This window comes from Oreochromis aureus, linkage group 13 (genome assembly GCF_013358895.1).
Source record: "Oreochromis aureus strain Israel breed Guangdong linkage group 13, ZZ_aureus, whole genome shotgun sequence".
NCBI lineage: Eukaryota > Metazoa > Chordata > Actinopteri > Cichliformes > Cichlidae > Oreochromis > Oreochromis aureus.
In genome coordinates this window covers 27,778,822-27,796,422 of record NC_052954.1, presented here as the reverse complement: position 1 = coordinate 27,796,422, position 17,601 = coordinate 27,778,822, and the positions used below count along the sequence as shown (strand labels likewise).

Below are 17,601 nucleotides of genomic sequence, written 5' to 3'. Positions count from 1 at the left end.
GAGAGGGATTGAGGCAGACAGAGAGCGAGAGTAAAGGGGAAAGAGAGTGGGAGAGAGGTGCTGAAATTGAGGAGTATGAATGGGAACAGATTGGGTAATTATAGTGTGGTGCCTGCCCTCTGTGGCGAAGAGTTAGGAGGAAATGTGAAAATGGCCGACAACAAAATGGCCTCAAAAGAGCCTAAATCGGCTCCCAGGACTGAGGTGGCCAATTGAGCCCCTGTGAACGAGGAGACATGGCCCCTCAATTAGATATGAGTGAGGCTTCTTAATTGATAACAAACAGAGCAGCACAAGATTAAACAGACGAGGAGGGAGAGGAGGCAGTACAGTGAAATGATGGAGAGGCGCGTGAGTGAGAGAGCACAAGGAAAGGGAGAGGGTGAACAAGACGTAAAAAGACGAAAGGGAAGCAAAACTCACGACAACAAGGAGAGCGAGAGAGAGCGGGAGCGAGCGACGGGATGACAGACAGAACAGAACAATATGAACATTTGATGTTGGGGCGCTTTATTCCAGCTTAGCCCCTCATAATGCTGTCTGAATCTGAGGAAAGAGACCCAGAGAAAGACGAGTGAACAAATGCGAAACGATAGAGAGACAAACTGAGAGCTGGAGAGCGAGAAAGAGAGAGAGGAGTATCAACCCGACTAAGAAGGGATAACAATAATACTGCATATAAAACCATCAGATATTACACCTCTTATTCCCCAACGCTCAAACGCGACACTAATCTTATTTATATAAGAGCTTTAGGGGTTGCAGCGAGCCAGCTAACTGCACCGATAAAGAGGGGCGTTTTAGTGGGCCATATTTGGGGAGTAGAGGGGAGGGAGGTGGTGGATGCTAAGAGCCCGATATTGCCTGATATTTGGGTTACTTCCAAATAAATGAGGGATTAGGTTAACTGGCACACAGCAGCGCTTACAGCACATTAACTGACGGGCTCGTGTCCGTATGTTTGCAATGTGACGTGTTGGCTTTGGACTCAGGATCGATGAGAATGAGCATACACAAAGTGCACTGCACTTTTTTTAGGCAAGCATGTGTGCACAAAAGCTTATTATGGAGTGATAACAGCATATAAACTCAGTGTCCTATGGATGTGTGGCCTTTTGCAGAGACTGCAAAATAATTCTTCCATCAGATATTTGCAGATTTTTATTTCTTCTGTAATTTTCAATGAATTTTAGGGCTTTTTCTTCTTGTTACAAACTTTACAGTTTATTCTTATAAATCAATGCCTATTTTGACATCAAACTAATAACCGAATATGAATGTATTCTTATTTACTACCCACCTTTTTCAGCTTTTAATAAAAGCAAATCAAGTGGGCGCATACGAACAACACATCACTTGAAAAGCAATGGGTTATTGGTATATTTGCAGTACACACATATTCCACTCATACATTCAAATTGCAGCATTACACGTAAAGGTCAGTTTGATCATGTGGTTTATTTCTTGTAATACCTGGCATTTGATAGCTCTGTGAATTCCAGTGATGCACCTGTGAGCCCGGAGTCAAAATGATGATGGTCATTTATACACGTCTGAAATCTCAACATGCAGGGATTAGTGAATGAGTACGGGCACAGCTTTTGCTCTTTGATTCATGGGGGTGGCATTAAATCCTGATGATTACCTCTGAAGCAGACATACTGGAAAATATCTACCTGCACCTAGTCGGCTATCCCTGGTGATAAACACACACAAATAGCTGTGAGTCCTACAAGTTCTAACTAAATAATAAAGTGCATTTTGAGCTCACATGGTTTCTGAAATGTTTAAGGACACAGTTATCCTTTACCGGCTGCCAACGAATATTCAGTTAAATAGTGAGAAGAAGCCTGGACAAAACTCCACCCAATTCTACCAAAGATCGTCTAGTCATGACATATTTAAAGATGTCCCTTTAAATATGATTGAAAAATGAAACGTGAAAAGTCATTTGGTTAAGGCTATTAAAAAGACTTTGAAAAGACTCCTTTCATATCTAAATAGTACATTGCACTCAGGACTAAGATCAGGTTAAATTAAGTTAAAGTTTAGTAGAGGTCTAGACTACATCACAACTAATATGCAAAAATGAAACAGAGAGAACAATGGCAGAGGCTCACATACGACCTATGATACATAAGTATTCATAGTGCAGTGTGATACTGTTAATCCAGAAGATCAGTAAAGTTTAATTACAACTTTCCAATCAGACTGGTGATTAGTAACCACATTTTCTGGAAGAGACCTGATAAACATACTATATCTACTTTTCTCTAGGTGTCACGCACTTCCTAATTCCTTCAGCCGCCTATCGAAGGTTGGAGGTGTTTCAGACTTCCAGGACTGCAGCAGAATTTTTCTTGCTAATAGTGGTAATAAGGAAATGGCCTGAGCCTCACAATGATCATTCACACTGCTTAAATCATCAACCCTGAATACTGCTGCAAAAGAGGAAAGGAAAAATAGAGTTTTGTGAAAAACTCAAATAGGTGACCCAAAAAAGTCTGCACACAGAATAAACCGATAGGATAGGTTTCCTTGCTCTGTTGATATAGATATACTATAGAGCTTCCAAGCATTTTTCCTACACTTCGTCAGTAATCTCAGGAACAGTTCTACTTGCCAATCTGCAAGACTTTATTTGTTTTTATTACAACATATTCATTGGTTGTCAAATGGCTGTGATCAGATAGCCACACAACATCCAGTCATTTATACAGACTAATGTGACCAGACTGGAAAAGCATTGGCACTTTTCTAGTCTCACTTACCTCTCAAAGCAGTTTATGCTACTAATCACACATTCGTACAGTGCTGTATTCTCCACCACTCATCCACAACCGGCTTAGAATCACCACTCATCCAAACACACATGTCTCTGGAAGAAAAAATGCACAAACTCTGCACACTGACTGGAATCAAACCAGGAACCTTCTTGCTATGAGGTGATAGTTTATTGTGTGAGCCTATGCACAGTCAAAACTTAACCTTCAGCACACCAAACTTAATATTACCAAGCAGCACATTTGCCGAGGTGCTGAAGAGGAAGAGATGTCCTTTCAGTTTTCAAACAGATCTACATGTAAATTGTTTTTTGGAAATCTTATCAATGATGTGAAAAGATGTCTTTTCACCTTTTACTTTTTAACCAAATTAGTTTTTGCTGGTGGTACAAACACATGCACACAAAAACATATTAACAACCTGACATAAAGTTTAATCCTCTGTACATGAGCGTATCCGTTTCACATTTGTTTCCTGACACATCTGCTATCCAGGAGTCTTGTGTTTGACTTCTATCTGATAGGCCTTAAGGACTTTAATTGTGCTAATTGCTTATCTGAGCAACAACAATGAGCTTACTGCCAAAGATGTGCAATTCCTCCTCCACCTACAGCACTGCCAAGCCTGGCATCAGATAGGAGAGGAAGATAGAGGGTGAACCGAAAACATGCAGCTCGCCTTACTGCTTGTGTATCTAACAAGAAAAAGTACAAGCCCTCACTGGGGAACAAAAGAGCCGGCATCAGATTTCGGCTATCACACAATTTGATTTAATTAACAAGCTACATCAAGAGCCAAAAGCACCCAGGAAGAGAAGAAGAAGAAAAAGGGGAGGTGGTGGGGGAAAAGAAAACTTGACTTGGCTGACGAATGACCTAATTGGTTACATTATCGACTCATTATCAAAGGCTAATTAGGGAGCTACTAAACAGCATCAATTATTTTTTTAAAAATGCAAACGACTCAGTAACCCCCACTACCAACTCTTCATACACCCCACCAACCTCCACCACCACCACCAGTTCCTCCTCCCCCTCAATTTAGCCCGACACAAGTGTTTCATTTTAACAAAAGGTTTCTTCTTTTGGGGAAAAAAGGCTTAGAGGGCCTCTATTGTTAGCTGGGAAACAATGGGGCGAGAGGGGGTGGGGGTCTGATGATAGAGGGGGTGTATCATGCTGAGCATTTCTAGAAGAGGTGAGCATGTTATCTGTGTGCATGTGTGTGCTCTTTACTAAGTCGACGGTGCGTTATTGAGTTCTATGGGCGAGTTTGGTAGTTAAAAAGAGTTTGGCGAAGGTGGGGGTTGCCCTCATTAACCTCCTCCACCTCGACTCGATCAGCAAACCAGCGGGTTAAAGCAACAACACAACCTAATTAGACCGAAGGACAGAGCGAGGGGTGAAATGTCAACGTCCTCCTTCTCTCTTTCGCTCTTTGTGCACAATGAGGTGCTGCTCTCTTGGTCGCTGAGGCAAAAAAGTGCTTGAAAAAGATTGTTGTGACTGAGCCTGAACTTTGTTACAGATCCAGCATGACAAGGACTTGCAATTATCTCTTAAATTTGGTGAGAATTCCCATAATGGGCCACCACAAAGGGATCCACAGATGCTTAGTAATTCTGTCTCTGAAATTTGTTTGTAAAGGAAAAAGAAAAAAGGAGAGTAAAATAGGGCAGCCAAATGATGTCCAAGAGCTTAGAAAGATGTCACCTCTGCAACATAAACACTCCCTATGCTGAATTTAAAATCAGCATAACAAACAAATCCATAAAAACAGCTCCCCCACATACATCACTTTTATATTTAGATCCATTTATCTCCATGCGTAGATTTTTTACATTTACTTTCCTCAAACAAGAAATGAGTGACCTGGCTCCACAACCATACCCATGAAATCTCGCCGAGTCCCGAGAGCCAGTGGACACTGACACAACGGTACCGGATAAAAATCACACCAGCTTCACACAATCTGGCTTCAAGGTCACGTTCTGTTTGCTGCTGTGATCCAAATCCTCTCTGTGAGGGAAATCGCTTTTTTTTTTTTTTAAGAAAAAAAAGAAAAAAGCTTCATTTTACCAGTTAGTAATACACTAATCATAAATTTTGTGATTTAACCAGATCTTCTTGTCTGTTTAGGGCAACATTACTCAAAAAGGTGTGTGGATTTTTACCAGAGATGAAGCTTATTTAGGAAGGCTTCTCTATCACTGTGAGGGCCACATTGTTTATTGTGTCCCTTATCTTTTCAAATACATGACAAATTATAGTCGCTAAAAATGGGAGCTATAATCTTGATGTTTTTAAGAAAATATGGCAGACAAATTTAGAGCAATGATAGAGGTATGTTTTACAATCATGTTTTGCAATCACATTAGTGCTTCTGACTAAAGATAGATTATCATGTCTGCATCGAATCATTTTTTAAAAAAGACGACAGAAGAAGATTGTGAAAGTACATGAAGCTTTATGGAAAATATGGCAGAGGCTTTCTGGACTGATTTTCTTGACCTCTACTTTGCTGACAGTACAGGCCGCCTTCCGCTCGGGCTGATTTGTCCTGTAACTGACTCCACCCATCAAAGCCAGTTCATACCCTTCACTGAAATGTATTATGATTACAGCTTTCTCTCCCTTCTCACTCATCTGGACACAGTTTCGTCTCTCCATCCGTCATTTTTGTGTTACATTTATCATTTAGTTTTCCATCTACACCACAGCCTCCTCCCCTCTCCTCTCTGCCCCCCTCTTTCCTTTGCACTCTTTCAAGGTTCACAGGCTCGACTCCACCTTTTCAATTCGGCTTCCCAGCAGCACTACTTAGTGGGGAGGGAATTGGAACCAGTGCTATCAGTGTGATTGAGGGACCAAGAGGAGTGTGTGTATGTGTGTAAGAGGGTCTGTATTAATGTCTGGGGTGTTGGTGAAGCATGGAGCAAAGGGGGCCCCATGAAAAAGGGGGTCAAACACATAGGAGCATTTCAGCGTGGAGTGGAAGAAAGAACGAGTTAGAGCGAAGATGAGAGGAGAGGAAAAGGCTGAGCTGAGGCCGTGGAGGTTGTGAAAAGATAGAGGCCCATACTGAGATCACACCTGCTCTCTGACACGCAACACACACACACTTGTATGGGTTACAAGTCATGTGCAAATGAAAGTAACAAGGGTGCAACAGTGAATGAGCAATTATAATAGGTTTTATACCAGTGGAAGAGCTGCAGAGAAGCTCCCTATAGCGCATGAGTCAACATCTAACCCTCAGGAGTCCATCTAGAGCAGATACACCAAACATGTTTTATTTCACTAACATAATCTAGAGTAAACATGTAAAGAAGACCTGAGGAAAAGGTTGATGTACACAGATTCCAGAATGTTTTTTTACGAGACTCAAACTAAGAAAAGGCATAAAGGCAAGCTTAAACTAACTAGTTAACAGTTATCAGAGCTCACGACTGTTTTACTGTAATATTATGAGCGATTATGATTAAGAATTTTCAAATATTCATTGGTGTCCGTTCATTCATTTTTATGAGTTGGGTTCCTTGCACCTTAACACTTTCTTTAACAGACAAAAAAGAAAAGATTCAGAGTTCAGAGGTATTTATAAACAAAAACAGGTATTGAATGAAGAAAAATGGAGGTAAGCATGTTACATGTCATGAACAGGGTCTCACGATACACGATCCCCAAATGATGAGATTTGCAGAAAACAGGTTAAGTCCATGCAGTGGTAATTTGGACTATAAATGCAAGAAAGGGATCTTTTAAAGATGTTTGGTACATGCTATCCCATCCTATTTTCACTGGCTTAGTTTAAATATCATATAATTTAAAAGCTCATGGCATATATTTTGAATTTCATACTCTAGCTCAAAGGTTTCTAAATTTCAGAGATATTATATGTGTACCGTAGTTTTTTAATCCCTGTTAGCTAAAAGCTTATGGTTCAGATTCTGCTAAACACTCAATTTCACACAGTTCTTTCTACTTTTGGATCTGCATGATGTCAGAGAGAGAGAGGATATCCTTATATGGTCATCTCAGATGCACAGCTTTGGCTGTAAGCAACCCACTTGTTGGGTAAATAGTCTGTTTGTGAGCAGCAGTCACTTTAAAGTAAGTTGGCTTGACAGGAAGATGGTCTAAAAAGAGCTATAAAACTGATCAGCAGCACCAAATGCCAGTTAAACATAAATATGGACTATTTTGAATCTTGAATCATTGGCTATTTTCATTAGTTCATTTGTTAAATTAGTTGATAATTAGTGTCCATGGAATTATATATTTTATTTAAGAAAAAAAAGGCTTTCTTGTGGATTCTGTTTTGATGTCAATAACCCTTTTTGTGACTCTTTTCCCCCTCAAGAAAGCACATGAAAGGAAATTTTCTTTCTACTCACCATGAATAAATCTCTGGCTTCTAAATCTATAGCGAGGAGGAAGGCCTTCTCGAAACGCTGGTGCCTGCAGAGAAAAAAGGAGACAGTGAAAAAGAAAGAAAGACAACACCATGAACATGAAAGCAAAACAATCATCAATCTAAAAATACATGCTTTGAATGAAAATGTATAGTTAAATAAGTCTAAGGTACATTTACGTGCTTGCTTTGGTCTGCACGTAGACACACGCCTCAATACAGACATGCACATGCACCTCTGCATTCAACGCTGTCAATAATTGAACTGAGAATAGCGAGCTCTTTTCCTATTATCCAGAATTAAAGCTGGGAGAGAGAGCTGTATCTCCCAGTACAAAACACCTCAACTTTCCCCGTCTACAGCCGACATGAAACAAACAAACACAAGCGGAGAGAGGAGGTGCAGGAAGGGGGGGGGCTTCCTTCATTTGATGTTGATGGAGAGAAAAAGAATGCAGGTAGGTGATAAGAGAGGAGAGGACGAGGGATGCCAAACAACGCTCCAGCTCGGCTACAGAGGAGGAAAAAGAAAGAGAGGGAGAGGGAGCGGGAGGTAATTGCAGGATGGAGAGCAGTGAGCAGCAGTGTGTGGGAACAACAGGGTCTATTTCAGTCAAACAGGCGTTTCAAAAGGCTCTCATGGCAGAAGGGAAAATGAAACAACAGTCTAAACAGGTGCATGTGTGCTGCTTTGCCTTATGAATGACTCAAAGCTGCATCAGTATGTGTGTGCAATGAAATTCAAAAGCTATTTCTGTTTTAGATTTTTTTTTTTAAAATAGCAATAAAGAGAAGGAAATAAGCAGTGTTAAATTGTTTCTGAAAGAGGTTTTTGGATATTATTTCTTATTCTGATTCTCCACCCTGTGCTGATAAACTGCACTAAATGTTCCGGTAATCCCTTAAAAATAGTCTGTGTGTATATTTGTCTGTGCAAAGTCTTCAGAGATCTGGAACCTGATTGAGGAACGCACTCTTAATGCTTTTACTTTTTAGATGTCTATATTTTATATTTCAGGACAGCTATAGAAAACCCTGTCCTTGACCCCTTGAGGACATGCACAAAGTAAATTTCTCCCTCAGTGCATTTAATTAAGACCACAGCAACAGCACAGAGTGAGTGGTGTTACCTGAGGAGGTGGTGAAAAAAGCGGCGGGCGTATTTGCTGATTGGCTCCCTGTACTCCAGTATCACTGTATCAGAGAGAGGCACAGGTGGGGCATAAAACACACCCAGAGCTGCTTCTAGCTGGGCTACAGACAGATCAGAGAGACACACAAAATTAACAAATGCATGTGATGTTTGCATTGAAGTTAGCCAAGAAGGTTTAAGGACGTGTGTTTTTAAAGCTAACAATGTAAAATCTGTTGCTCTTCTGCACAAAAATGAGATTTATATACATCTTCTAAAAAGAGAGACAATGCCAAATCAAAGGCTCACTGACTAAAAGCCAGTAACAGCAAAACTTAACAACTAAATGACAGGAAACTAAGATTTGAAAGAATAACATCCAAAATATATAAAAATATATCAAATATATGTAAGCATTCATAAGGTACACGTCATAAAATGTACACGAAATAAAAGGTAAATAAAAAATCTTCAAGCACTGAAAGTCGACAGGTTAATTTACACTCATGAAATATGACAAGCAGCAATTTCGATTTGATAAGCATCACCAGGAAATGTAAAACCAATCAAAGCCACCTTCTCTCTCTGGGTTCAGCTCCATCCTCAGCAGGTGGTTGGTGACTGAGCTCAGGCCTCGGTAGATCTCGTCCCCGGTGGTGCTCCAGTCCATGGCCTCTAGGACGCCCAGTGCCTCTCTGACTTGACCACAACGTAGCCTCTGCTGCAGCAGCTCCCCTGGACCCATCTGTCCCCCCGTGAGAGCTCCTGTCATATTGAGGGAAGGTTGAGGGAAGGTTTGTAAGAAATAATAAGAAATAATAAGTATGGGCCCTAGTCCCATACTAAAACATAAATTCAAATAAAACTACCACTGAGAAAAAGATTTAAACTCTAGGCCCAGGATTTATGCATATCTGGGAAAATGAGGTTTAATCAGGTGATGCTACATAGCATGCAATTGATTCTCCAAGTCTCTACGGAAAGGAAGATGTTTTTTTCAAAAGATTTTTCTCATTTGGCATTATGGTGATGGTGTCTAACAAAATGGTACAAAATGTCCTGTAGGTCATTGTCAAGGCCTTACTAAATGATTCACATCATTTTCAGCAACTCCTTTATGCCGTAATGGATCCTGGGAAATAGAAGATAGATGTGATTTATTGCATTCACTCAGAACAACTTTTAAGGATCTGCAGTGAAGAAACCAACAAATATGGGAATAATTTATTCAGTATTTCCATATTTTGCTACATTTTTATACCTTTTTGTTTAGTTTCTATATTTATATTTTTTTTCTAAGGTTTTGATGATAGAGCAGTATGTGATTATTGATCTTTTCCTTTCCATCTATACCCTTAACAGTTTATCCAATTTAGTGTAGTGCGGGTGCTGGAGCCTATCCCAGCTCATGATTCCCAGTCCATCACAGTACTGAATGATACAGTATATTTTCATCTTTCTGTGCTAAAAAGAGGGAAAATTCTCTTTAAGCTTTAACAGTTGGTGTGATAATGATTCTGTGACCGTGCAGAATAACCTGGAGGAGTTACTTAAGTTAAGTGAGTGTCCAGTGGATCAGTTCTGACTCTGAGGCAGCACTAGATTTGTTAGACCGGCATCGACTCGTCAATCAATTAGAGAGGAAGTGTGTTCAAGCCTTCGTGTGTACTTTGTGTGCATCAGTTTCTGTGTGTAAATGCAAAGTAAAAGCAAGCTTCTCCTCATCCTGATTTAACACTTAGCAGAGTGCATGTCAGCATATGTTCAAATAACTTGCCTAAATGTTATTGAAATATTTAGCTCTCCAATAAGAATGGAAACCTTTCCAGGGTGTAACCAGCCTCTTGTGGGGTGTGTCTGTGTGCTACTGCAAATGATATTATAACATAGAGTGACCTTTACCCCGAGCTCATTTGAGGACTGCTCTGATGGACTGTGCCTTCTGATCAGTGATGACTGATTGTGCTTTTGTTTGTGCAGACAAGGAACATGTTAAATAATGTAAGAATGGCATTTTGTACCCATAACCGCAGCAGAGGTGTCTCACTCTGTCTCTTAAAGTTCAAAGCACATATACAGGTGAAGGTGTTGAATGCCAGGGGTAATTATGCTCTATTGTCACTTATTCACGAAGGTACATAGTGCAGCAGATGGAGGACTCCCTGGCTCATTCTGATCTGCGTGAGACGAGTTGGTACAGGACCATGCTCTGGCAGTAGTTTCACCTCACTTCTGAACTAATAGCCTTTTTCACATGCATGCAACATTTAACACTCTGCTGTGTATGTATTAAAGCGTAAATATTTACCAAACAATTTCTGGACATGGCTAGTGGCATAATAGGTGATCACTGACAGCAGTACTGTCAATGGGCCATGCTGCAGGCAGACAAGAAAAACTCACTACTGACTCTAGTCTAATTAGTATCTGTGGGGGGGGGGGTATGAGCAATTAAAATGACAAGCTGGCAATTAGCAAACCACCAAATCCCCTAAAGAGTGGGCTAATGTGGCTAATACATCAGCTGAGTTGCTTGTGTGTGATTTTTGGGTACTGTATGTGTTTAACTGCATGTATGAGTCCAGGACTTGGGTGCTGACATCTGGTCTAAGCTGACGCAGACAATGGATCACACCTGTCCACACTGACTTATTTGACTGTGCACAAACAACACTGAGCAGGACAAGATCAGCACCAGCATGGAGAAACACAGAACGTAGCATAAACAGGACTAAAAATATGAAAGACGTTGGTCTAAAACATTAAAAAAAAAACGTGTTAACTTGGAGCTATTATGTCACATAAACTCATTAGCTACTGAACTTCACATTAGCACAATCATCTAAATCAGCCAATCATATGGCAGCAAGTCAATTAATTTAGGCATTAGGAAGATTTGAAAAAAAGTTGCCTGGTCTGTTGAGTCTAGATTTCTATTGCAATATTCAGATGGTAGGGTCACACTGGCTTGAGTCAAACGTCAGTTTGTTGTTGTTGGTGGTGTAAAGGTGTGGTTGGATATTTTCTTGGCAGACTTTGGCTCCTTAGTACCAATCTAGGGGTTTCACCCAGGCACAGTATTAGGCAAATATGGATTTTTTTTAGAAGTGAGAATCAAGTAAAGCTACTGGAGTACCTACTCAAGTAAGTACTTCTGGCTACAGATGGCTCCATCCTCATTAATCAATGCTGGTTACTGGCAGTAGGAGTGCACTGGCTTATGAGTGGGCTTGTGTTTCATCTCTGGTTTGGTGTCAGTTCAATATAATAACCACCACACTGTGGAAACACATGCAGAACTGAGGAGAATGGGACCCATATAAAAAGTCTACGATAGGCTATGCTTCAATAAATAATAGCAAGTTTTAATTTGAAGTTTTAATCAGTTTTAAGATCAAGTTTTTGTCTCCAAGAACCGGTCAAAGAGTCCATTCTCTCTGGGAAGACAATGATGAGGTAGCTTTGGTTCGCACACATGAAACGTGCCACAAATCCTTGAGCAACAAATACAAAAAAAAAAAGAAAAATCTAGCATGTGAAGTAATGTATCTGGTTCCTCTCACACCTCTGCACAGGTGGCTAATAACGGTGTGCAGTGGGTGTGAGTGTCAAAATCTATAGATAATGGCAGAAGCTCCCTATAAAACACTGGAAACGAGCGGGGGATTTCTGATGTTACGATCAAACATGTAATTTTGACAGACCATAAACCCATCTTAGAAATGATGGATAACTCTGCTCACTAATTCGCAGCAGATCAACAAACTCACTTCCATGTCACCTTGATGACCTAGTGAATTTTTTTATTGCCAATGAAAGAAGCATTAGGTGGGCTCGTTCTCCACACACAGTTACATCATTGTCCTTTAATACTTCCCTGTTTTCCCATCTGTACAAAATAAAAGAAATTGCTATTTTTTCTTGGGTGCTGTGCAGCACATTCCCCAGTCTGCCCCTCCACAGCCTGTACCAGTGCAGGCCCAGCCATGGCCAACGTGTGCCCAGATGAGATAACTCAGGCAGGGGGGTGGGGGTGGGAGGGGGCACCAGGGAGGGCTGCCTCCTATGGAAAAGAGAGAACTTGGAGCTTGGCCAAGTCTTTCTTCCTAACCGCCTCCCGACTCACTCCTTCTGTCATGTAGCGGGCCTTATGAAACAAGTCAATACAGAGAAGAAGCAAACAAATGAGTTGGAGTGAAAGTCTGTGTGTGTGTGTGTGTGTGTGTGTGTGTGTGCGAACAGAAGCACAGAAATAGAAGAATACACACACGTGTGAAGGGGGGGAGAATTATCATGGAGAAAAGACGTGCAGTGACTTTCTTCATCAAATACTTGGCAGACGATCAGAGGAGCGGAAGCTATTGTTGGAAGACACCCTCCTCTTTCCCTGTGCACACAGGCAAACACAGTCAAACACACACACACACCCCTCAAACACACATTTCAAATGCACACATCTACTACCTTCCTCCCTCCACCCTCACTCTCCTGCTTTCAAACTTCGGTAGAGAGTTGCGTGCCACTGTCACATCTTCTTTCCAAAGTCACAATTAAAGATGCTGAATATGTGTGTGTGCTTCGGAGGGTGAGGTGGCTGCTTCGTAAAAATTTTGATTGGCAAACTTTATCTGGGGACCCCGAGGGACTGCGCAGCCACTGTAAATGATTTATCGGAAAAATGCATCCCAGAATGCTCCTCGGGGGCTCGTGCCCCGGGGCGATTATTGAATGACCTCTGAGAGCGTGACTCCCGCTAACCTTCCCGCCTGTCAACAAATTAACTTCCTTCAGGAGTGGAAAGGTACTGGGACGACCAGCTCGACAGCAGTATTCACACAGGCGGGTTCAGACACAGCGTCAGATCCAAAACAGAGCGAGAGTGTGTGAAGGGAGGAAGGCACCTTCGTTAGGAAAGGGAGGCTGTGCCTGAAGTGTTTTCTACTTTGAACCGTGTAATGTAAAATTTAAAGAAATGTGAGGGAACTTATTCTTGGCAGAAGGAGTAAGAAATACAAAGAACTCAAACAGGAAAACAGGTAAAACAGGAAAAATGGATCTCATTATCCATCTGTTTTACACATATGTTTATTCCATAACTTACAGGGAAAAAAAGTTAATCTCCATGAATTAGAAGTTAAAATATTTAACTTTACAAAGTTCAGAAAAGGTTTTGCAGTCCTATAGCTGGGACATGCATGTTTTTTTATAGCACACTTGTTGAGGCCTGTTACAAGACTAGAAGACCAGTTTGCAGCCCATTGGCAACCTTGGTTGCCAGGGCAAAATGTGCATTCCTCAACTGGTTACTGGAGATCATTGGGTGAAATTAATTGCAAAGAGACACAGGGTGTTGTACCAGGAATCTCCCTGTGATTGCTTTTGCTATGTTCAACTGTACCTTGCATGGAAGTCACTGACTTCTCTGCAAATACTCAAACTCACACTGTGTTTGCTTTCAAAATGAAAGTTGTGCTTTACCCCTGCAACCATATAAAAAAGTGCAACTTTTACTTTGAAGGCAAACAGTCTCCATTTCCAGTTTGCGTTGCACTCTTCAGTTCCATGGCAGCTGAACATAGCTTTGTTGCCAGCTGTTTGCAGGCAAGTTGGCATCTTCTATGCAATCTATAGGTGACTGCAGCAATTTACTACTCCCCAGCTGATCAGGGAACCCGCCTTTCTCCCTAGCAACCAGTGGTTACCACGGGGGTCACTAACCAGACTCTAGGCTTCCAAGACTGAGGCCTTAAACTTTAGACTTAGGTTTATGGTCAGGGGCATGGCCATTTTGAGGAGGTTGAACCTTACAAGACGCCTCCTCTAATCAGTTTTTCTGGTGTTGGTTTGTTTTGGAGCATTTGTATTGCAATTATCTGAAACTTTTGTCTTTTTGTGCCATTAATTGTCCTAACATCCAAGAAGAATTTTAGTGCATGAGATTCTGCTGTTTAATTTATATGTGTTAAGTTAGCACTAGTTAGCCAATATCCATGGTTTGTCTATATATCAAACAGTCTCAGCACACTAGCAATATGCATCTTTTATATACAGCCTTTGTTTTTTTCCTATACAAGATTCTGGTGATTGACAATAACAAAACATTCCTCATAATTTCGGAAGACAATTTTTTGTCCAATGTTATTTTACCTACCTAGTCTAAATCTCAAGGCTCCCAGTGGTCCCCCATGAAAAGCCAGTGTGAGCATATCTGTCCCCTCTGGGCCTCCATCCAAGCCAGTCGCCCATTGCAGTCCTGCCAAGCCTCCAGAACAGCGCAGGTGCTGAGCTAGTCTTAACGTGGGAGCTGAAGCTACCTCCTCTGATACGAGCGCCATATTTACAGGTGCCAAGCCCACATCAAAGCACATCAGCTCTTCCTGTCCTCCCCCTACCATGACAACAGCCCCAGCAGGGTGCCAGGCGAGGAGGGTGGCCGGCACGGGGCACGAGGCTAGGAAAGAGATCCCGCGTCGTTGGTCGTACAAGACTAAGGAGGAGTCACTTAAGCCAAGAAGCAGAGTGGTCTCAGAGGGGTGACGCGAGCAGGAGACTGGGTGAGATGACAGCGGGATTCGGGTGACTGAAAGGCGGTGCAGGCGTCCTCGTGCACATTCATACACGCAGGTATCAGCCCAGGACTCCTCTCTGAATCCCTGAGGCCCTGCAGGTAACTCCACTGTTAGGACCTGGTAGGGCTGGAGCAGGCTGAAGCGGCAGTCCAGGGGGTTGCCTTCAGTGCGGACTGAGCTTAGGACCTGAAGGAGAAAAAAGGTAGAGAGGACAAGGGAACAACTTCAGAAATAATGGCATGAAGAGAAATTTCGAAGTTGAAGAAAAATGATCTTGTAATCTTGTTTTGCACGGCTATATCCTGGCATGTAATGTTTCCACAGGAAATGGAAGAATGTGTGAAGGATCGTGGTTGTCTGTTGATCTGAATCTACGTCTGTCTACAGACATCCCTGGTGAAGTCTTCACAGTTTGGTCTGGCAATTTCCTTTCTGAGATGGAATCCACATATGAAAATTAAGTACACATATTCACAGAGAATGATTTGTAATAATAATTTGCTTGACCCAAGATGCCTCATTTGCTGTTCAAACTTTCTGTTTACAAGAGGCAGCCAATCAGAAGACAATTGGATTTAAATCGGCACGTTTCAGACCGGACATGAACTGTAGGGGGCCACCAAGGCCCAGTATGAGGAAAGGATTATTTTAAACAGCGAATCAAGCAAAGCTACTGTAATAAAGAGCAAGAAGAGCAATGTGGAGTTTGAAATCAACATAGTCCTCCGTCCTGATACAGGCATGCCAGCATACTGAAACAAGATTTGAAGGATGATGTCTTCTTTCAGTGTCGAGGAACAAAAACATTACTGTAAACTTTAGGGGAAGAGGATGGAAAAAATACTTCCTGCAATTACAATCATGTCTCTGCATCTAGATCAAGTGTATTTTAAAAAATGTTTTTATTAGTCTGTATTCGTCATCATAGATCTTGTAATTTCTGTTGTTGTTTTAACATGCTCTTCAACTTGAAACCTGTTTTGTGCTGCAGCTGTTATTGAACTAACCTGTTTTGGAATAAAACGGCGGAGACAAAGACAGAACACGTGAGAGAAAGACAGAAATGAGTCATGCCGTGGCAGCAGCCCCAAACCCCCTGGAGATGGAAGAAATGGAGCCTTCCATATTGCTCATAAACACCCAGCTGTCAATCAAGACAGCTAATGATAAGAGCTCTATTTTAACTCAAGGTCAACATCATCTTCTCCCTAAGCATGCCATGGCTTGGCACATAATGATAAACAACCTCCTCTGTTTACCTGTGTGAGGAGCCAAGAGCTCAGCAATAGACATGGCAAATGACAAGAAAAGGAGCCCTTTTCACTGGATACATGAAGAAATCTTGAATTTTTTTGACCAAATGGTCAAATGCAAAACGTAGATTATTTCTGCCTGGCCTACAACCAGTTTGCGTGGGTCCTGCTATGCAAACAAGCACTGACATTGAGGGAGACAGGCCGTGTCACGGGTGGTAGTGTCGATAAACACCCACAAGAAACCTGGAACAGTACGTGGATGACAGGAGAACACAGGCTGTACTGAACATCAGTCCAACAGTTACACAGTCACTAAAAGAGCTTTTTAGGAAGGATTTCACCTTACCAAAGCCTCTATCAGAGCCCTGCATTGACCGTGGCAGCTTTGGCTAAATGAGCCCATTTCTTTTCGCCGTGTAGACAGAAAGAAGGATCGGCTGCCTGCCTGCCTGCCTTCCTTTCCTTTTGCAAAGCTGCTCGGCCCAGTTTTTTGGCAGGCATTGCCAAAAAGGGACTTAGAGGGAGGAAGGCAGGGTTTTTTTGCCTGCCCATGGTCTACAGCAGGAGAGAAGCAGATGACTGTCCTCCTGAAAGCTTTTTTCCTCCCTATAATCCCCCAGAGCTAGCTCCTGCTGCACCCCAGGGGGTGGGTGCTGCGTGTGAATGTGTGTGTTTATTTGAAGCAGCAGGGTAGAGGGGCTCAATTCATGTAAAAGGTGGTGTATCCTGGGGCTGGTGCAGTTCTCTGGATAGCTTAATTTCTGCAAAGTGACACATGCGTGAAAATAAACTAGCACACAAATGCATAGCAGGTGAGGGTCCATCGTATTCACCCTACAGAACACTGGACTCATAAGACCTTCCTCAGTGCCACAAACCGTGACACCCCCCACCCCTCAACCACATCTCATCCTTTCAGCTTTTCATCGCATGCCCGGCTTGCTAGTGCCCGCTGCCTGCTGTGAGCCTGCATGCCACCATGGCACCATCGGGGGGTTGAGGTGCAGCTGACTCAGCTCTGTTTCACCTGACAGATGACCCTCCAAGAACAGGGATCAGAGGGCAGAGGCAGCTAAAGTTCTGAGCCAACAAATAAATACTACATGGATGGTTTCAACCTGCAGCAGCCAATATTTACAGGATTTTTAAAAATGTACAATATGCACAAAAAACATATATGACGTGAGAAAACAACAGCATGTTCAACCCAATTTGGGATTTTCATAACACAGCTGATGATCATTGCTTTATTACACTCTCAGCCCCTCTATAAATATTTCTGACCAACATTATTCACAGTTTAAATATTAAACCAACTTTAGCACCATTGCACATAATATTCATCATCTAATCCTGCTCTGTGGCACATTTAATTCAGAATTGGTATCAAGAAAGTAAAGGAAAAAGATTAAAGTCACTAGAAAAGTGGATTATGGAAGTCAGAATC

At 41.9% G+C, this 17,601-nt stretch overlaps 1 protein-coding gene across 3 annotated transcripts in view; it reads right to left on the bottom strand.

The window, feature by feature from the left end:
* Positions 1-17,601, bottom strand: part of LOC116324855 (WD repeat containing planar cell polarity effector) — an 87,887-nt gene that overhangs the window by 17,526 nt on the left and 52,760 nt on the right. For all 3 annotated transcript variants that reach the window (XM_039622060.1, XM_031745621.2, XM_039622061.1), the window contains 4 exons: positions 14,481-15,084; positions 8,906-9,094; positions 8,328-8,451; positions 7,181-7,244 (listed from right to left, as the gene is read on the bottom strand). In XM_039622060.1, the coding sequence (XP_039477994.1) occupies positions 7,181-7,244; positions 8,328-8,451; positions 8,906-9,094; positions 14,481-15,084 (981 nt within the window). The remainder of the gene's footprint in view (positions 1-7,180; positions 7,245-8,327; positions 8,452-8,905; positions 9,095-14,480; positions 15,085-17,601) is intronic.